The sequence below is a fragment of the Elaeis guineensis genome, chromosome 10 (assembly GCF_000442705.2).
Source record: "Elaeis guineensis isolate ETL-2024a chromosome 10, EG11, whole genome shotgun sequence".
NCBI classification, from domain to species: Eukaryota; Viridiplantae; Streptophyta; class Magnoliopsida; order Arecales; family Arecaceae; genus Elaeis; species Elaeis guineensis.
The window spans coordinates 36,462,652-36,484,280 of record NC_026002.2 but is presented as its reverse complement, the minus strand read 5'-3'; the positions used below and the strand labels follow the sequence as shown (position 1 = coordinate 36,484,280).

Sequence of the window (21,629 nt, the reverse complement as noted above, 5' to 3'; positions counted from 1 at the left end):
AGACCTGACAAGATTTCACGAATAACTTTCAGAAATATCATATTTCTGAAATACCGGTGTAATGAAAAATGCTATAGCTTCAATAAATATCTCAGTCACACTACAACAATCATGGTTAGCAAACCTACCAGGGTAAGATTTCTAACAGCGATGGCATCCATAAAAACCCAAGGCTGCCCAAAGGCAAGTAAAATACTATATCCTACATTGCAAAATTACAGACACATCAAGTTGTTAGCAGATTGGTTTGGAACTTCAAAATTGCTGAGGTACCGAGAATGATACATGATTTAAAAAGTCAGATATCAGAACTGCTAATACCACAAGCATTCACCAATGTTAGAGAGTACATCTTAACCTGGCTCGTCTCACCAATGCCTTTTCCCACCAATCCGCCTTGCCAGCTGTATATCCTTTATCACTGCACCAAACACATCATATTTTAACCAGGGAGGTAGAGCACACAAGTGGGGAAAATTGAGTGTTAATTTCACTTCATATACTGTCTAATAATGCTTTATAGAACTTCAATCGATCATATGCAGTCCAATTCATAATCGTGATGCACAGTCATAATCTCATAGAATTTTCCTCATTGAACTTAAACTTGAGCTCATAAATGACAACAATATAGACTTGGAATTAATTTAATCAGTTGACAGTTACGCCCACCAGCTAAGTGAGCTCAAATTTAACTTGCTCTGGTAAAAACAAGAACGAACTCCATCAACATGCACCATGCATGGTAAGAATCCTCCTCCCCACCCACATTTTACATATTTAAATTACGCTTTCAAAGCTCCTAATCACATTTTATCATTGGGCAGATGTGTCATCACTTCTTTTATGGTGAGGGGGAGATCATGAAGAAGGGTGTGGAACAGCTTGAACCAATAAAAAATTTTGGTGATGTTTGGGCATTATTTAGCCAAATATGGAGGCAATATAGTGACAGAAGGTGATTATGAAAATCAATGCATCATAGGGAACAAAAGAAGCATGCAGGGACCATAAAAGCAGAATGTAGATGGCATAAGATGAGAAAGAACTGAATTTAGCATAATTGCCAGATTAGGCTTCAGGAGAGGATGGTAAAGAACGATCGGGCGGCAGAAAACAATAGAAAATATAACAGAGAGATATTCATAATTCGCAAAGAATAATTTTAATTTCCACTAAATCATCAAGCCTGAAATACAAATTGAAGCTTCTTAAAATACCGCACATGGAAAATCCTCGAGGCAACTCTAAATACGACTAGCAGGACAACGAGACTTCCAAATCACAGAATACTAAATGGACTGCATGAAAATTTTGATTCTCAAAATAGACTTCTAAAGTTACTGAAATCCAGCATCTTAATAAAGAAGCCTCCAATTTATAACATATCATGCCTTGATCATGACAGCCAAACTGATGAAAGTGGAACAAAGCTTGTTGGTTAAGCTGCTAGGACACATGCATCTGTTTAAAGAAAGATAGAGCATCATGTTTGGTCACATGAGGATCATGGTGACGTTGTCAAGGCCACTTCAGCCTTCTTCCAGTTGATCTACATCCAGTCATTGGAGCTTCATTCTTCACTCTGTACTCCTCCATGCAATGCCATTCGACAAAATTGGAGTAATTTGTTCCCCTTCTCAATTACGATCTTTCTGCTTTTCTGAAAGAGCTTGCTTATTCTGCAATACAGGCCATCTTTTCCTTTTGAATCAATATGTTCATTGCCATGCTTTCTTCAAGCACATATTCACCCTTAAAAATGGGTTCCCACATCAACTCTCTTGTATCAGCTTAATTTAGAGAAAACCAAAACACCCAACAATGCATTTTCATTACAAAACCAATCTATCAATGTGGTAACTTTGGTTTGAAATTTAATTCTCAAAGCTGTTGCAAAGAATTTTGAAAAGAAAACCTAAACATGCTTTGCAAATTGGGCAAGGCTGACAATTTTCTATATAAAAATAGTATTAAGCCTGAGTACTTTGATTTGATTAGCACAGCCAAGCATGGAGTTTTCAGATGCATGCAAATGCTATACAAGAGGCCTGCCAACTAAGGGCTTATATGTCTTTAAAGTACTGAATGATATTCTAGCAAAAAACAAAAGAAGAAGAAGAAGAAGAACCTTGTGTATTGGAATTCTAACTTACTAAGAGTAACACGTTTGGCATGAATTGCACATAGATTTGCATCTTCAAATAACCCATGTATATAACATTCTGTGGCCTGCAAGATTTTGACATGTAAATAAATGACAAAATGCATCAATGAGTATGAAGGTGGATTGTGTTCGACGCTATTCAGAGTGTGGAATACCGTATACTTTTGGTTTTAGAGAATAGAAATAGAAATAGATTTGTGTTGGAAAGATGCATGCACATACATAGCGTGCTGTCATTTGCAAGAGTTTATACTTTATAGTACATTGCATTATAGCATGACTAGAATTGCACAAAAAGAGGGAACGAGAGAGAGAGAGAGAGAGAGTAGCAGTCACCTCTTGAATTGCAAACAGAGCTTCAGCTGTCCATCGAGACACATCTCTTGAATAGAAGCTAGTAATCTCCTTTACCTAGAAATTTTAACAAACATAATTAGAGCCAAAGCAGATAATCACTCCATTTCTTCATAAACCCCAGCTTATTCTTGAAAAGAAAGCAACATGAGCAGGACAACAACAGGACAACAACGAGAACCACCCAACCATTCGAAATGACACTATTAGCTAATCAATTCCAAAATCCATATAAACGCATAAAACTATATTGAAAACCACATACCACTCCAAAGTACAAGTTCCAGCATCCCTACCCTAACTCTTGATCCAGAAACTAGAAATATCATTAATGTCACTAATATGTAGCAAATTTAGCCAAAAACTGAGTAATTCTAGCGGGGAAGAAGTGATTGAATGGCAAGTACTGACAAGTCTGACGAAGGGTGCGAAGGGGATCAGCAGCTTCCAAGTCCTCTGCAGCTTCCGGATCTCACGGAGAGCCACGGTCCCCGGCCGGAACCTCCGGCCCCGGCGGGTCTGGTCCGCAGGAGTTCCTTCTTCTACTTGAAAAAAAAAAAAGAAAAAAAGAAAATCCTTTTTTGATCAACTAGAAGGCCAATCTCCCGAAAAAAACCCTCGGAGAAACGAAAGAAAGCACATGACAAACTGATATAAAGCGAGAACTAGACCTTGAGGCGCCTCTGGTTCGCCACCTCTCGCACTCGGTCTCCCTCGCTGCCATCACGACGGCATAATACAAAAGACTTATCCAAAGAATTCATTAAAAAAAAAAAAGGACAAAAAGAGGGTAAAAAGAGGAGAAATCGGAGGCTTGCATGGATAGAGCGAGATCGCGTCCCCGAGGTACTCGCTTCACCTGGAAGAAAGATTGGGGGTTAGGGTTTCACTGATTTAGAAGCGCACGCACAGAGAGAGAGAAGGGGAGTGGGGGACCAGCTTGCTGCTGCGAAGGCTGGTTCCATCGAAGTCTTTTCTTCGGACGATAGCGGAGCTTGTTCGTGAAGTGTTTTGTCCTCGCCATGGGAGGCGCGGGATGGAAGAAGCCAAGATCAGAGAGATAGAGAGAGTTTTTTTTTTTTCTATTTTTGTTTTTCTAAAATTTGTTTGGTGAATGACTAAATGGAAATTTCCTGGGCTCTTTGTTAGGTTTTCGGAGGGATTTTGATTTTTTTAAGAAAATGCTTGCACTGTCTTTTCTTTAACTGCACACAGCATGTATATGCGGGAGTTCTAGTTGCCGTCCGATCTTCCGGCGTGAAGTAATCGCTTCCGCTCGTTTGGGGTCACTGAAAAACGGTGTACTCATAGAAAGATCTATGCGCACGAGTGGAAGATAGGGTTCGACCCACACCAGGATGCCATTCCTTTTCGTCAGGGGGAATGTTCCGCCAAAAATTTTGAGTTGGTTCGCTCATTTGAAAATGTCGACCGTTAAGCCATTATTCCCATTATTTTTTCCTTCATTTATATTATATATAATATAAAATTTACGGTAGAAAAATTACAGAAAATCCCACTCCGGAACTTGGTCAGGCCCCTGGAACATAAAAAGTGATTCCATCCAAACCAAGTCAAGACTCTACTCTAGTTTTTGGCTACTAAATCTAGTCATACACATCTCTGCCAGAAATTAGGTCTTTTAGGCCCATGTGTTCTCCCGAGACACCAGCATCTCATTAAAAGAGTAATTCTTTGTACACTGTTCTCAATGTAATAAATCCAACGTAGAGCGCATCGGATACTGTGATTGGACCACGTGATGCCTACGTGGGAAGCAGGATGGAGCCTCATTCTATGTAAAAAAAATAGAGGCGCCCGTCCCCCGACTGTAACGTTTATTAAATGCCTGTCACAATTTATTTTTTCAAATTTTTTTAGATAAAAATACCCTTTCTCTCCGCTGAGAGTAAATTTTTTAACTTTTCATTCTCTCTCTCGCTTTGTCATTTCAAATGCTGTCACTCTCTCTCTACCGTCAGAGTTGCTCTCCTTCCTCCCTAAGCTTTAAGGCATCCCAAGTCAATCTTGCTCTGACTATTTCATATGATAGAAGATTTTGAACAGCATTTTTTTTTCAAAATTGCTCGACAGCAGTATATCGGACTAATCAGAAAGTAAAAACACCATTGCCATCCCTTTTTTTTTTAAAGTGGTTTATTTATCATAGCATCTCCGTGAGTAGTTAGATGAAGTTAATACCTTGGTTAGGTTCCACATCGATTTCTGCCTTCGATTTTGACCTCCGATCACCATGGCTCCCCCCATCTTTTTTTCAATAGTTTATTTATCACAATATCTCTGTGGATAGTTAGACGAAGTCATTGCTTTAGCTAGGTGCCACGTCGAGTTCTGTTTTCAGTTCTGACCTCCGATCCTAGTATCGAAACAGCTTTTGATGGCGTCTTTTCAGACAAATATGCTATCACGCCCCCTAATTATGACATCCCGCAAACCGAGTATGACATCTTAGAGCTAAGGATGGCTGTACAGTCGATTGTGACAATTCTCTGAGCCGATTATGACTTTTCATGATCCTTCTATGACATCTTAGAGCCCATACAAGTACTTTTTTTTGGTAGGAGAACGACATCGCGTACTCCCTTCACTTCATGATATTCTGGGTGTGGATTATGACTTACCGTAATTGTAGGATGTTCTGTCAATGTTTCATGATTGTCAGTGCTGTTTCATAATTTTCGACGCTATTTCAGGATTTGCTCCACTGTTTCCTAATTCTTGGTACTTTTTATGAATTTCACCACTATTTCATGACATCCTATACTGTTTTATGACTTTCTGCATTCATTCACGATTTTTGACATTGTTTCCTGACTTTCTGCTTTGTTTCATCATTTTCTGTTCTGTTTTATGACATCCAATACTGTTTCATAACTCTCTACATTATTTTATGACATCCAATATTATTTCATGACTTTTTATTTTACTTTATGATTTTCTTCACTATTTTATGACATCTGACATTGTTTCATGAGGCTCTGCACTATTTTATGACTTTCGATATCAGTTTATCAATTTCTCTGTTGTTTCCTGATATCGAGCACTATTTTATAATTATTGAAAAATATAGATGATTTTATGCATATATTTAAATTTTTTTTAAATAAATCATAGCAGAAAGTAACTAAATTAATTATATTAATCTAACATGCATATGATCAGATCAATAATCAACCTACTTTAAGATCTATGACATGATATGTAGCATATAAAATCTGAAAATCAGAAGATAAAATCTGCATGCATAGATGTGAGCAGTAGATCAAATCTACTTCTAATCTGAGTTCAAAACTCCATACTTGAACACGGATCGATAATCATCGCTATTGATGAACATGGTAAAAAGGGTTCTTACTGGTTGCTCGCAGCCGTACATGTGTTCGACCTCTATAGATAGTCCACTCAAAGTTCTGATCTGATCAATTTCTTCGAGAATGCTAGCTCGCACGAAGATCATCTTGCTGGTTGATCTGGATCATTTTTTCAAATCTCTTGAATTTTTTCAGAGTTTAAAGAAGGACATCTAGAGAGATGAGGATGTGAAAAAAGTATGGAGAGGAGATACTCTTTTCTCTTCTTTTTTTCTTTCCAAATCCTTAGAAACAAATCCTAAAATTTTAGGTTTCGCTCACCCAAGGAGGAGAGGGCTCTCCTCTTTTTTTTTTTTCACACATGAAGTCACGTCCAACCCTTTCTCATCATGAAAAACACTTTTTCAAATGTCTCTTATGTATGCACAAAAGAAAAGATCCTTTTATTTGGGCATTCAAGTGGATAGGGTTTTAAGAGTCCAACAATGTTTGGACTCTTATTTGAGTTGTCACCCCATCTCACAAAACCCATGCCAAAAAAATATTGGATGCCCCAACCATCTTACTTTCATGGTAAATCAGATTTCCATCTGATTTCCCATGCCACATATTCCTCATTTTGTCGCACACAATGAAAGGAATACAAGGCATGGCGTGAAGGTGATTGGGATGAGATCCAATCTCATTTTGATAAGGAGTTATTTTTCAAATCAAATTTCAAACCTTCATTTTATCAAAACCTATCCATATTTGGCGATGAGAAAGGGGAGCAACATCAAAGTTTGGCATGAAGAAATCTCACACAAAAATATTTTTAGCGTGAAGATTTGTGGCATCCAAAATTGGTGGCGCAAGGGAAGAGGAGTCAAATCTTTTATGGACTCTTAGTTTCCTTATTTGACTCTAAACCAAATCACATTTGGTTAGGCCCAAATAGATAAGATGAAACCCAATCTAATTAGGTTCATAAATTTTTTATCAAATCTTAATCCAATTAGGAATTGATTGAATCAAAATCCTAATCAAATTAGAGATAATTTTTTCTTAGCGATTAGATCATCTCATAACCTAATCAGGTCAAACCTAATTGAATCTAATTCAATTAGATTTGATTTAATCTTTTTTGCTCAATTAAATTAAGTTAATCAGCAATCTAATGACTAATTAATCTTTCATTAATTCACTAACACTTGATGAATAAATTTATTATAATTTTTATATATGATTAACTATCAATTGAATTGATGATTAAATCTTTGAAAGATTCTCAATCATTGATCAGCCATATGATCATCGAAAATTTCTTTTGAGTGTGACCTCTTAGATTCGAATCTAAACTGGTAGCATAGAAATAATTTTTTGAACTAATCAATGTAACCATCTAGTAATAGGATCTGATGTTCGGATAGATCGAATGATGACAAAGCAACATTCAAGAACCTACTAACGTATGGTTACCGTATCATTCATCTCTTTAATCCTAATGCTCAAGGACGACCTAGGATTTAATTATCAACCCTAAATAAGTCGTCCATATTGTATTTTAATCTTTCAAATCCATCACATAGATTATCCAGAATCAGATTTTACTAAATTAAAATATATTGATACATTAACTCCTATTTATTTGGAGGGGTCAATCCCATCTTGACTCACACACTGACTTGATAACTACTTGACTGCACTCAGAAATCTTCCATCACGGAATTAGAAATTCAAGTGCTCCGATATTAAAGTACAGTGAGTTGCTTGCAAGTTATCATGGTGATCTTAGGTTGGAGAAATATTTATACCCATACCCTTCTCAAGCTACTTTTGACAGCAGAGTACTCCATAATTGATCACGTTCAGTAACGATGTACTCCGACATCTTATCTGCATGCCATACCAGTGTCTCTATACTATTTGGTTACGAAGACAACCAATGCATATAGCACATAATGACCTACACTTGATAATCACTATCATCCTAGTAATAGCGTATCGTTTAGTTATGAACTAGTTTAAGGACTATGCGATAAATCCTCCTTTATCGATTAAAATAGTCCTAAGAATTTCATCACAATACAGGAGTTCATTAGAAGACGTAATCTTATGATGAAAAAGATCAAATAACTTTTATTATTGATCAATTTATATATATTTATAATTAGTATAATTATCAAACGATGGATTTTAAGACCCAATTTCCAACAACTCCCACTCAGATTAAAGTCAATCAGTATAGTATCATATCTATCTTTGATTTATCATCTCAGAACTCCTAGATATCGAGACTCTAGTAAATAGGTTGGTCAAGTTCTCCTTTTCGTCGATCTTCTAAAGTTCAACATCACCTTAACAAATTTTTCGAATAAGATGGTAGTGATGCAAAATACTTGGTAAGCTAATGAAACTTTGGCTCCTTGGCATGAGCTATGGCTCTAATGCTGTACAATATAGTAGGACCATCATTGGAGGATGCCACTCCTAGCTTGCCAATGAATCTCTATGATAAGTGGCATATTTTTGCATTTATTGTAGATATTTTTGATAATTTATGGTGCTAATATCTTCTTAAAATCCTAATTTCATGAATAAATTAAATTTTTTTAAAAAATAAATATTTTTTTTTAAAAAATATAAAATTAGAATATATTTATAAAAAATAGATGTTAATTTAATTGAATAATTTAAGTATCAAAATAATAAATAATTTTTAAAAAAATTAATATATATATATATTTTTATTTTTCAAGTAAAAATTGAAGCAAAAATCAAGCCAAAATATCTTAAAAAACCTTAAAAATAGCCTTCGGTGCATAATGGACCGATCGCTCGATCCACAGAATCAGGATGCGATCCACAGGAAACCTTTCACAATCTACAAGCACGACTCACGATGAATTGAGATGATTTTATACGATCCAACGGATCACAATCATCCAGACTTAGATCCAACGACTGCTGTTCGTTATCGGTTGATAAGAGGAAGCTTTTGCACGATCCGACGGTCGAAACTCAATCCATCATGCGATCGGATGACCAGCATCAATTTCGACTTTGATAAAGAGTTAAACTATACGATCCGACGATCCAGAACAAATCGAAACCCAGATCGAATGGCTGTGGTTGAATCCGACTTTGATAAGGATTAAAATAGTGATTTTTGATCAGATTTGAGTAGTTCGAAGCTGATCCGACGGTCAAAAATAATTGTAAAGAGTTTTATATGATTTTTAAGGGTTTTAGGACTCTTTTTCCTACCAAAAAAATATGAAAAATTTATTTATAAATAGGAGATCTGAGAATAAGTCTAGAGAGCAGAAGAATTCAGTGAAAAAGATAGAAAAAGATAGAAAAAAATATTATATAGCTTTAGGGATCCGAAGAGAAGAAGGAAAAAAATTGGTTCGCTCTATGGAGTACGACGGAAGAAGGAGAGATCATCAACTATCTTCTCGACGAGGCTGTATTGATCAACTTAAGATCTTTATTATAATTTTATTTTTATTTTATTTTATTATTTTTTAAAAATTTTTTATACTTAAATTTTAATTTTAGTTAATATAAAATTTATTTTTTTATACTTTAAATTCTTATCTTTTATTTTTTTGCAAGTAGATGCTAGGATCTAGTTAGTAGACCTTAGTATCAATTTATTTTATATACTTTAAATTTTTATTATTTATTTTTATTGTAAGTAGAAGCTAGGATCTAAATAGTAGATCTTAGTATCTGATTTATTTTTTATGCTTTTAATTTCTATTTTCTGACTTAAAATTACTTTCTTTGAAATTTTATTTTTTTTAAATTAAAGATTTCAAATCAAAATCTTATCTTTTCTATGGATTCGACTCGACTCGTTATTTTTTATGTATTTTTAATTTTTATTGAAGTCAAAATTAGATTGATAATCACGATATCCTAACGACAACATTGCGAGCATATCTATTTTTGGCACCATTGCTAGGGAAGGCACCAATTTTAATGTTTGATTTCTTTAATTTTTTTGTAAATATAGTTTACTAACTTTTTTAATTTTTTTTATAAAAAAAATAAAAAAAAAGAGATAGAAGGCTTCCAATTTTGTTTGGTGAGATCAATCCTAACCCTAACCTTAACTATTTTTTTTAGTATTAATTGCTATTTTTTTTTTTAAATTAACCTAAAATTCACCTACATAAACCTAATAAAAATTGCATGATAAGAGTAAAAATATAATTATTTAGAAGCATTCATCATCTTAGATTTACTTTTGGTGATCGTTGGAGACAAGATAAGCTTTCAAGTTTGATTAATTTCATGCATCTAATTTAGTTGCATAGAACTCTTTGTTTGAAATTGGTTGTGCATATTCATCTCAAATCAATTTAAGGACAATATCCATAATAAGATAAGGTGGAGATCTCATCACCCTTTCTTAAGCCCAAAAACAACCAACCAGCATCCCGCATTAAACCTAGTCTAATTAAAATTTAGTAGACATTGGCCCCGAAGATCAACTGAGTTTGGTTTGAGTATTGTGGTGAAATCAAGTGCAAAGTAAGTTTGGATTCACCTCTGAAACTGGTGTCTAAGGCAAGAGGTTACAAAGACTCAGCCTAAGTGGACTCGTGGTTATTTAATTAGTTTCGTTAGCTTATCTGGTCAGTTTAATTGGTATCTAAGGCAAGCAACGGGGAGACCCCCACAACCCCACCTCTTATCTGGCTAGTTGAAGGAAGTGAGAACAAACCCAATTTGCATTTAGGCTAAGCCGCTCTACATAAAACTGTTAGGTCAAAGAAACCCGTAGGTGTCTAGGTTTAATTGCTTGCTAACTTGATTGCAGTTAACACTTAATTACAACTAATTCTTCTTATCTTTCGTCTTTAGGTCTAGAGCTTTCTTAAGGATCTCACCTTTAGAACTTCTCTCTTTCTTCCTCTTATCTTTTCTTTCTATTTTTTTTTAAAAAAAAAATCAATCATACATTAGGATTTGTACTGATACATGCACGGTATAATTTTTTACCCTGACCTAGTTGAACTTAATCTTGAAATTGAATGACTGATCCATGTTAAACATGATAATCAAATGGCTAGAAATTCTAAGAACCACCTAGGCAGATGAAGGAATAATTTATTCTTTCCATCTATAATCCATCAATGTTCCCATCATTCTATGGGATCAAATATTCTGACTCTAGTCCTGAGGCCGATTTGAATATGTTAGCCTAAAAATTAGATAAAATCGACCTTCTTATAGATAAATGCCTAGTCTTAAGTCTACAATCTTCTGTGCAATACACACCACCTCCCAATCATCAAGAGATTTGTTCTATCTGTGCTAGCTCAGCCCATCATGTGAGTAAATATCTCACGACTGCACAGTTTCTATCTTTTATCCAAGAACAAGTTCAAGCTACTCAAGGTTACTCCAATCCTATCAATGACCCATTCTTAAATGCATATAACCAAGATTGGAGGAACCATCTTAATTTTTCTTGGACACTCCAATAGACTTAGGCTAAGATCCAAATTTTTTCTGTGCAGAACTTTTAGAATAGGCCCTAATACCAAAATTATACTTACAATAGAGGTCAGTCTAGTTAGCCTATCTAGTCATCTTATTACAATCAGCTGTTATACCCACCTCCTCAACAGACCATCTAGCAGATGATAGGTTTAGCCAACTTCAATAAATGATCATGACCCAACAGCAATCCCTCGTCAGGCTAGAAGCACGAATAGGTCAATTAGCTGAGTCTACCATGAGGAGAGAACTAGGTCAATTATTGAGCCAACCAATACTGATTTTCGAAAACAACCCATCCATCCACCAACCACCTAGACCTAGTCATCAATCCAATGTCCTACCTAAGAATTCTCAATTTGAAAATGACAAAGTAATCTCTGAGCTTAAAAGTGATAAGATTCTTAAGGACCCATATCAAGTCCAGGTGAGTGAGGCTAGTACTGATGCTAGTCAAAGTGTGAATTTAAAAGAGGAGGTTAGTACTGAGGCTAACCCAATAGAAGAATCTGAGCCCGAAATTGTTATTGATCTGAGTGAAAAGGATAAAGAAAAGAAGAGAGTGAATGAGTTACCCAAGATATATTCATCAAAAGTCTCATTCCCTTCAGCCCCATAAGCTAGTTCTTTCACTTTAGAATCACCTTCTTCAGAACTGAAATTGCGCTTGGTCACATTTGAGTATACATGTTTAAAATCAACTGACACTCTTTTAGCACCCATTACTTCAAACTCAACTCCTAACCTAAAAACTCAATTCATGAGCATTTTAGAAAAATAAATAAGAAAAATTTTTGATAAACACGAGTCTGTAAATGGGTTTGTGAACTATCTTTCTAAAATTAAGAATAAAAATGTGAACTACTTTTAAAAATTGGTAATAAAATATTAAAATTTATTATAGACCATCTTCTTGAGCATGACAATCTAAAATTATTGAAATTTATCAATCTAATATTCGACACAGAGTAGGTGAAAGAATCAACATGGTCTGACTGAAGATGGTAAACTTAGCACTTTTTGAGAGGCAACCCAGTTTTAGTTTTAGCTTTTGCTTTTTATTATTCTTTTGCATTGTGTTTAAGTTAATCGAGTCTTACTTTGTATCTGACGATAATATTGACTAAGTTGGGGGGAGAATCAATTTTGAAAAGACTTCTAAATTAGGTGACATCTCTTTTTTTCTTTCTCTTTATATACACCCTTCATTTTTTCTACTCTATTGAAGATAATGTCAATTAAGTTGGGGAGGAGAATAATAAAAATTTTTGAATTTCTAAAGTCCTCAAGTAAGTTAGTATTTAATATTTAAGCACCTGATTATACTTAAGAATCAAGTTAAACTAAACATTTTTAAAAGAAAATTGATGTATAGATAAGAGATGTGAGATATTGAGGGATCAAGTATTAAGAAAATTTAATCAAGTGTTAAGTTTAGAACTTAAATAATTTTCTTTAAGCATTTCTAAATTTTTCTACCAGTATCAAAGAAGAGTTAACTTTTTATGGGCTTGTGTAGGATAACTATATGTTTCTTTATATGAAAATAATTTTTTTTTTCAAGTACTTCATGCTGAGTAATCGGACTTCTTTGCCTAAGCAAGCATTGAGTTTCGCATCAAAAAGTATGAAAGGTAAATAAGCTTATTGTAAAGCTAATTTTAATTCATAGCCTGTTTGATTCGAGCAAGTAGATTCGAAGGATATTTTATACCTAGTGCTCTAAAGCCGTCTGGTTCGGGAGTTACTGACTGAAAACTGACTACATGGGTCAAACAGAAAGCTTAAGAGGTTAAGACACTTAATAGTGATACAATGTTAAAAAAAAAAGAAAAAAAATTTAATAAATGAAGGATGAAAGTAACAATACACTTATCCATATGAAGATTAATGATTTGGAGATAAAGATAGGAATAATTTAGAAAAAATTCGAAAATAATTTAATATTTTTATCTTAACTCACACATTGATTAGTACTAATACTCCAATGACATACCTCACTCATGTTCTAATAGACATCAATAGCTTTTTAAAAATTATTTGATAAAATTTAAAATTTTAAGTTAGACGGTACTTAATTCTAAATTCTTTCTTTGTTCGAGGACGAACAAAGTTCAAGTTGGGGGGTATGATAAGTGACATATTTTTATATTTATTGTAGAAATTATTGATAATTTATGGTGCTAACATCTTCTTAAAATCTTAATTTCATGAATAAATTGATTTTTTTTTAAAAATAAATAATTTTAAAAAAATATAAAATTAGAACATATTTGTAAAAAATAAATATTAATTTAATTGAATAATTTAAGTATCAAAATAATGAATAATTTTTTAAAAAATTAATGCATATTTTTTTATTTTTCAGATAAAAATTAGAGCAAAAATCAAGCCAAAATATCTTAAAAAATTTTAAAAATAACCTTCGGTGTATGGTGGACTGACCGCTCGATCCACAGAATCAGGGTGCGATCCACAGAAAACCTTTCGCGGTCTACAGGCACGGCTCACGACGGGCTGAGATGATTTTGTGCAATCCAGTAGACCACAATCATCCCGACTTAGATCCAACGGCTGCTATTCGTTGTCGATTGATAAGAGGAAGCTTTTGCATGATCCGACGGTCGAAACTCAATCCATTATGTGATCGGACGGCCAGCATCATTTTTGACTTTAATAAGGAGTTAAACTGCACGATCCGACGGTCCAGAACAAATCTGAACCCAGATTAAATAGCTGTGGTTGAATCTGATTTTAATAAGGATTAAAACAGTAATTTTTTATCAGATCTGAACGATCCGAAGCTGATTCGACGGTTAGAAATAATTATAAAGAGTTTTATATGATTTCTAAGGGTTTTAGGAATCTTTTTCCTATCAAAAAAATATGAAAAATTTATCTATAAATAGGAGGTCCGAGAATAAGTCTGGGGAGCAAAAAAATTCAGTGAAAAGGATAAAGAAAATAGAGAAAAATATTATATAGCTTTAAGAATCCAAGAAGAAGGAGAAAAGTTGGTTCGCTCTACGGAATATGATGGAAGAAGGAGAGATCATCAACCATCTTTCCGACGAGACTGTGCTGATCAACTTCAGATCTTTGTTATAATTTTATTTTTATTTTATTTTATTATTTTTTTTTAAATTTTTTATATTTTAATTTTAATTAATATAAAATTTATTTTTTTATACTTTAAATTTCTATCTTTTATTTTTTTGTAAGTAGATGCTAGGATCTAGTTAGTAAATCTTCGTACCAATTTATTTTATACACTTTAAATTTTATTATTTTTTTTATTGCAAGTAGAAGCTAGGATCTAAATAGTAGATCTTAGTATCTGATTTATTTTTCACACTTTTAATTTCTATTTTTTGACTTAAAATTACTTTCTTCGAAATTTTATTTTTTTTTCTAAAATCAAAGATTTCAAATCAAAATCTTGCCTTCTCTGTGGATTCAATCTGACTCACTAATTTTTATGTATTTTTAATTTTTATTGAAGTCGGAATTAGATTGATAATCACGGTGTCCTAACGACAACATCGTGAGCATATCACTCTACAATCTTATAGCTTTCTTACAAGTATCGGATGCTGCAATGCATTCTATCTTGCAAATTAAATTGGCTATATTTTTTTACTTAAAACTTTTTCAGCAGATTGCTCCATTATTTAGGATAAAGATATATTTCGATATATTTTTGCTATTATTATGTCCAACTAAAAAATTAGAGTCAAGTTTTATAAGTTTTAAGCCAGATTCTTCATGATCGAGCCATCGGTCCTTAGTATTTCTCAAATACTTAAGAATTACTTGCTAGTGATTCTCATCTAGATCTTGCAGGTATGCACTCACTACCCTTAATGAGTATACTATATTTGATCTTGTACATGATGTACATGATAGAACAAATTCTACTTATAAATATTCTATGTACGTGGATTGGGATAACCCAAGCAGCTTCTTAGATCTATCTCTATAAATCTTTATCCCTCGGATGAAGGATGCTTTTCCCAAGTCCTTTATGGAGAATAATGATAACAGTAAAATCTTTATTCTCTGTAATATAAGAAATATCATTTTTAATTAAGAGAATTTCATTCACATACAAATTAAAAAATATACTCACAGAACTATTAACCCATTTGTATTTATAGGGTTCTTCTTCATTCTCAACGAAGTTATGTGTTTTGATCACTTATCAAAATATATGTTCCAACTCTGAAATACTTAGCATTACCACAGGAGAAAATATCTCGTTATGGTCAGTACCATAATATTGACAGTATCTTTAGGCAACTAGACGGGCTTTGTAGGTCTCCACCTTCTCATTTTCACCCTCTGATCCAATTGAAGATCCACTTATGCCCTATAGACTTTATCCTTTCAAGTGGATCAACGAATGTCCATACACCATTGATCTTTATGGACTCCATTTCAGACTTTATGGCTTCAAGCCACTAATCAGAGTCGGACCTCTATATGGCATCAATGTAGTTGGTCAGATCTTTATTATTCTCATCGAGTTTAACAGAATCACATCTCGAATCTCAAAAACCAAAGTATCTATCCGACGGATGCGGTACTCTATCGGATCTTCCTAATGGTGCCTTTACAACGAGTTTTAAATTTGATCTAATCAAATCCAGTTCTATGGATTCATTAGATTGTATCGATTCTTCTATCTGTCAAACTTCATAAGTTTCATGTTAAAAGCATCAGTTCCTTCATTAAGGTATTCTTTTTTTAAAAGGAATACCGAACAACTCTTGTTCTTTAGCAAGATAGAAGTAATATCTCTTAGATTCTTTGAGATATCCTATAAAATAATATTTATAGGATCAGGATCCAAGCTAATCGATCTGTAAATACTTGACATAAACCAAACACTCTCAAACCTTAAAGTAAGAGAGTACCGACTTACGTCTAGTCCATATCTCATATGGTGTCTTTACGACTGATTTGTTCAGAATCCTGTTGAGAATATGACAAGTAGTCTCAAGAGCGTAATCCTAAAAAGAGACTGACAAATTTGTAAATCCCATCATAAATAGAACTATGTCTGACAAAATCGATTCCAATAGGAAAGAATCCTATTCTCTTCTAGATATGTCAAAAATTTATTGAAAAGATATTTATCTTCTTAGTCTGACCAAAGAGTTTCAATACTTTTCTCAGTTTATTTCTTTATCTTATTATGAAATTATTTGAATATTTTAAATAATCTAAATTTATGATAAATATGTTCATAGATCCAATACATCAATACATATTAGACTCAAAATATCATTGGCTCATTCATCTTTTTCAATAAAAAGGGACTTGATCATCCTAATAAGAAGATAGGATTGACAGGTTGATAATGATTCACAATCATTAACTTCAAAAATTATCTCCTGTTGATCCTATTCTTGTTTATATGACCGAATCTAAATTTTCAAAGATAGACTTCCATGACATTATCTACACTAGGATGATTATTTGTTATGTACAATACATTAACAGGCTGTTGTTGCTCCTAGATTGATTTTGATGATTACAAAGCAGATTGAAGGGATACAATATTTTAAAATGAAAAAGTCCTTATGCTCTTCAAGGGCAAAATCATAATTTCACTAAAATCCTGATTTGATAGTACCATTTGGTAGAACAAATGATTTGAAATCTATTGGTGAAAATTTTATTGTGTTTGGACTTATATTTTTGAAGTTATGAAGGTTTGAAGTGCATGAGTCGACTCATGAGTCAACTCATGGCACTGTGAGCTGATTGGCACGCAAAAATCCTCCTTGGCATGCTAGTTTTCTGGCTTGGCACGATCTGTGAGTCGACTCATGAGTCGACCCACAAGGCATGAGTCGACTCATGAGTCGACCCCTGCTAAATTTGAGCCAAGAATTTCCAGAAACTCATTTTCTGGCTAATGCAACAGAAGTCGACTCATGAGTCGACTCCTGAAGCATGAGTCGACTCATGAGTCGACCCCTGCGACGGAAAATGTCAGCAACGGCTATTTTTTTGCCCATTTTAATTATCATTTATGCTTCCTAAAAATCCTCTAACGGCTCTTTATCTGTCTAAATTGTTTTCTCTTGCTACTAATGCCATAAAATGCTTAAAATGGTGAAAGGAAATTGCAGATTAAATAGCAGATCAAATTGCAAAGAAAATGTGTGGAAATCGGGAGATCAAACGTGAGATCAAAAGAGAAGAGAGGATCCAAAATCTGAGATCAACGAAATATTCAAGAAAAAGAGAGAGGATCCACAATATACAAGAGAGTTTGTGAAAAAGAAAAGCAAGAGCATTCAAAGAGAGAATCTTTCAAGTCGATTGTTTTCAACCTTGATCTAGAGATCGTTCAAAGCTTTCAAGAGATCTTCAATCAACGATCAACCTCTTCTCAAGCATTCGTTCAACCGTTCATCCATCTTGAGAAAATCTGAAAAGGGGTTCTTCATTTGAGTAAAGCTTTTATTGTTATATTTGCTCATTTAAGGAGCTGTTATTGTATTCATCTGTGCTCTAAATATTCTTATTCTTTGTGAGTTTTTGCTCTTATTTTTGGAGGATTTCCAAAATAAGGAAAGGTTGATCCGAACCTGAAATCGGAGTGTTTTGGGTTTGCTTGTACCCAGAAAACAAGTGTTCTAGCTTGGGATAGCTAGTGTCGGAGTTTCCGACGTCTTGTATTCTAGCTTGGGATAGCTAGTGTCGGAGTTTCCGACGTTTTGTATTCGGGTTGAATACAAAGGATAGTGGATTGAAATTCTCAAGTGGGATCTTGGGGAGTGGATGTAGGTGCAAGGTTAGCACCGAACCACTATAAATCCTTATGTTTATGGTGTGCTTTATTGCTTTATCTTATTTCTTTATTATATCCTTGCAATACTGCTTTAGGTAATTAATATTGATTTAAAGCCATTGTTTTGTTCTTCATAAATTATCTGTTGGGCTTAAAATTTTTAGAAACCCAATTCACCCCCCCTCTTGGGTTGCATAGCTGGGCAACAAGTGGTATCAGAGCCAGTGCTCTAGCCCTTCTTTGATCTAACAATCAAAGAGCCAAAGATCTATGGCAACCCATGTTGGAACTTCTCTAGCCGAGGGACAATCAACAAACCGACCTCCACTTTTCAATAGGTCTAATTACACCTATTGGAAAGCTCGGATGAAGATTTTCATACAAGCACTCGACTATGATATGTGGAGTATCATAGTGAATGGTCCTCACACACCCACCAAGATTATAGATGGTGAGGAGTCAACCAAACCCGAGAAAGAATGGGATGAGGTTGACAAGAAATTGGCATAATTAAATGTCAAAGCCATGAATGTTCTTTATTGTGCACTAGATGCTAGTAAATTTAATCGCATTTCTACTTGTGCATCTGCTAAAGAAATATGGAACAGGTTAGAAGTCACCCATGAGGGAACAAATCAGGTAAAAGAGTCTAAAATAAACATGCTTATACATAAATATGAATTGTTCAAAATAGAGCATGATGAGTCCATAACTGCTATGTTTACTCATTTTACTGATATAATCAATGGTTTAAAGAGTCTTGACAAATCTTATACTAACAGTGAACTTGTAAGGAAGATTCTCAGGTCACTGCCAAGAACTTGGGAAGCCAAGGTGACTGCCATCCAAGAAGCAAAAGACTTGAACACTCTACCTCTAGAAGAGCTTCTTGGATCCTTGATGACTCATGAACTTAGCATGAAGCAACATCAAGAGGATGAAGTCAAAAAGAAAAGAACCATTGCCCTCAAATCCACAACTTCGCCTGATTATGAAACGGATGACTCTGAAGATGAAGATCAGGATGAAGAGATGGCTTTCATCACCCGAAAATTTAAGAAGTTTCTAAGAAAAAGGAAACAGGGGATGAGAAAGAAATTCACAAAAGGGGATCAAAGCAAAGAAAAGGAGAAAGATCAAACTCCTATATGCTACGAGTGCAAGAAGCCGGGACATTTCAGATCCGAATGTCCACAATTGAAGAAAGGTCCAAAGAAGTTCAAAAAGAAGGCAATGATGGCGACCTGGAGTGCGAGTGATGACTCAAGCTCCGACGAGGAAACCTCAACAGAACAAGCCAATCTGTGCCTGATGGCACATGAAAATAAGGTAACTTCTGAATCCACTAGTGAATTTACTTTTGAAGAATTTCATGAAGCATTCTATGATTCAATTGATGAATTAAAGAAACTAGGGAAGAAAAACAAAGAGCTGAAATTGGAAAATCAGTCCTTAGTGAAACAAGCTGAAAATCTTTCAATTGAAAAATTCACCTTGATTCAAGAAAATCAAAACTTAAAGGATAAAATGAACAAGCTGAAATCTATAGTAGATAAGTTCACCTTAAGTTCAAACAAGCTAAATATGATCCTTGATAATCAGAAAGCTATATATGATAAGGCTGGACTTGGTTATAAATCCCTGAAGAAACAAAAATTTCTGAAGGATATTTATGCAAATTATTAAAGCAAAAAGTCTACAAATATTACTTGTTTTAAATGTGGAAGAATAGGACATAAATTATACACATGTCTTATTAATAAATATGCAAACACAAAGAAAATATGGGTTCCAAAAGGAACCATTCTGACTAACCTGAAAGGACCCAAGAAAGCTTGGGTACCTAAGACAGAAACTTGATCTGTGCTTGCAGGTGTGTCTAGCATCCCAAGAAGGAAACAGGAAATGGTATCTTGACAGCGGATGCTCGAGACACATGACTGGTGATGAATCACAATTCATCACGCTTGATGCTAAGGATGGAGGAATGGTCACCTTTGGAGATAATGGCAAAGGAAAGATCATCGGGATAGGTAACATTGGTATCACTCCCTCCAAATACATTGAGAATGTTTTACTAGTTAAAGGTTTAAAGCATAACTTACTTAGCATTAGTCAATTCTGTGATAAAGGGTATAAAGTAAATTTTGAATCATCTGTTTGCATTGTGACAAGTCCTATTAACGATGGCATTAAATTTATAGGACATAGGCATGGCAATGTTTATATGGTAGACTTGAATGATTTAACTAAATTAGACATGCAATGCCTAGTTTCCTTAAATGCTAAAATAAATGAGACTAGTTGGCTGTGGCATCGTAGACTTGCACATATTAGCATGCATTCTCTTTCAAAATTAATCAAAAAGGATTTAGTTCTCGGTTTGCCAAAATTGAATTTTGAAAAGGATAGAATTTGTGATGCATGCCAATTAGGTAAACAAACTAGAGTATCATTTAAATCCAAAAACACTATTTCAACTTCTAGACCTTTAGAGCTCTTACATATGGATTTATTTGGACCAACTAGAACCACTAGTCTAGGAGGAAAACGATATGGATTTGTAATAATTAATGATTACTCTCGTTTTACTTGGGTTTTCTTTTTAGCTCACAAAAATGAAACCTTTCAAATTTTCACTAAATTTCATCGAAAAGTCACTAATAAAAAAGGGTTTTCAATTCAAAATATTAGAAGTGATCATGAAACAGAATTTGAAAATCATGACTTTGAAAATTTTTGTGATGAAAATGGAATTGGCCATAACTTCTCTGCTCCTAGGACACCCCAACAGAATGGGGTAGTTGAAAGGAAAAATAGAACCTTAGAAGAAATGGCCCGTACCATGCTTTGTGAAAGCAACCTTCCAAGATATTTTTGGGCGGAAGCTATTAACACAGCATGTTACATTTTAAATCGTGCTTTAATTAGATAATTTTTAAAGAAAACCCCCTATAAACTTTGGAAAGGAAGAAAACCAAATATTGCATATTTTCATGTTTTTGGTTGCCGATGTTTTGTATTAGATAATGGCAAAAAAAAACTTGGTAAATTTGATGCAAAATCAGATGAAGCAATCCTTCTAGGTTACTCCTCCACTAGTAAAGCATTTAGAGTGTTCAACAAAAGAACCTTAGTAGTTGAGGAGTCCATACATGTTGTCTTTGATGAATCTAACGATCTTCCTTCAAGGAAGAATGAGGGTGTTGATGATGCAGATCCACTAATAGAAGGTATGAAGGAGATCACTCTGAAAGATTCAGCAACTCCAGAAGACAAGGATCAAGAAGATGAACAAAATGAGAAAGGTGAAGAAATTCAAGAACAATCTCAAGGTACAAATGACTTACCCAAGGAATGGAGGTATGTTCACAACCACCCTAAGGAATTAATTATCGGTGATCCTATGCATGGGGTAAAAACACGTTCTTCACTTAGAGATGTACTTAATCATTATGCTTTTGTATCTCAATTT

The 21,629-nt window shown here is 34.2% G+C and overlaps 1 protein-coding gene across 5 annotated transcripts; it reads right to left on the bottom strand.

Moving 5' to 3' along the window:
* Positions 1-59: 59 nt before the first annotated feature.
* Positions 60-3,647, bottom strand: LOC105052399 (histone H3-like centromeric protein CENH3). Of its 5 annotated transcripts, none has more exons than XM_010933196.4 (7): positions 3,458-3,642; positions 3,340-3,380; positions 3,193-3,238; positions 2,933-3,063; positions 2,504-2,578; positions 2,157-2,232; positions 60-421 (listed from the first exon to the last, which is right to left on the bottom strand). In XM_010933196.4, exons 1-7 carry the CDS (start codon positions 3,543-3,545, stop codon positions 369-371), a joined length of 510 nt encoding a protein of 169 aa, XP_010931498.1. In that variant the 5' UTR covers positions 3,546-3,642; the 3' UTR covers positions 60-368. The 5 variants fall into 5 exon arrangements, with proteins under 5 accessions (XP_010931498.1, XP_073100276.1, XP_073100278.1 ...); XM_073244175.1 differs by lacking the exon at positions 60-421 and adding an exon at positions 1,150-1,793 and having other exon boundaries at positions 3,458-3,645; XM_073244177.1 differs by lacking the exon at positions 60-421 and adding an exon at positions 1,150-1,682 and having other exon boundaries at positions 3,458-3,643.
* Positions 3,648-21,629: the final 17,982 nt, after the last annotated feature.

Excerpts from the sequence above, each read along its gene's own strand:
- LOC105052399 (XM_073244175.1), bottom strand. The coding sequence starts at position 3,545 with ATGGCGAGGACAAAACACTTCACGAACAAGCTCCGCTATCGTCCGAAG. Across the intron at positions 3,239-3,339 it reads CGCGATCTCGCTCTATCCAT|CGAGGGAGACCGAGTGCGAG; the intron begins GCAAGCCTCCGA and ends TCGTGATGGCAG. Across the intron at positions 2,579-2,932 it reads TCGCACCCTTCGTCAGACTT|GTAAAGGAGATTACTAGCTT; the intron begins GTCAGTACTTGC and ends TAAAATTTCTAG.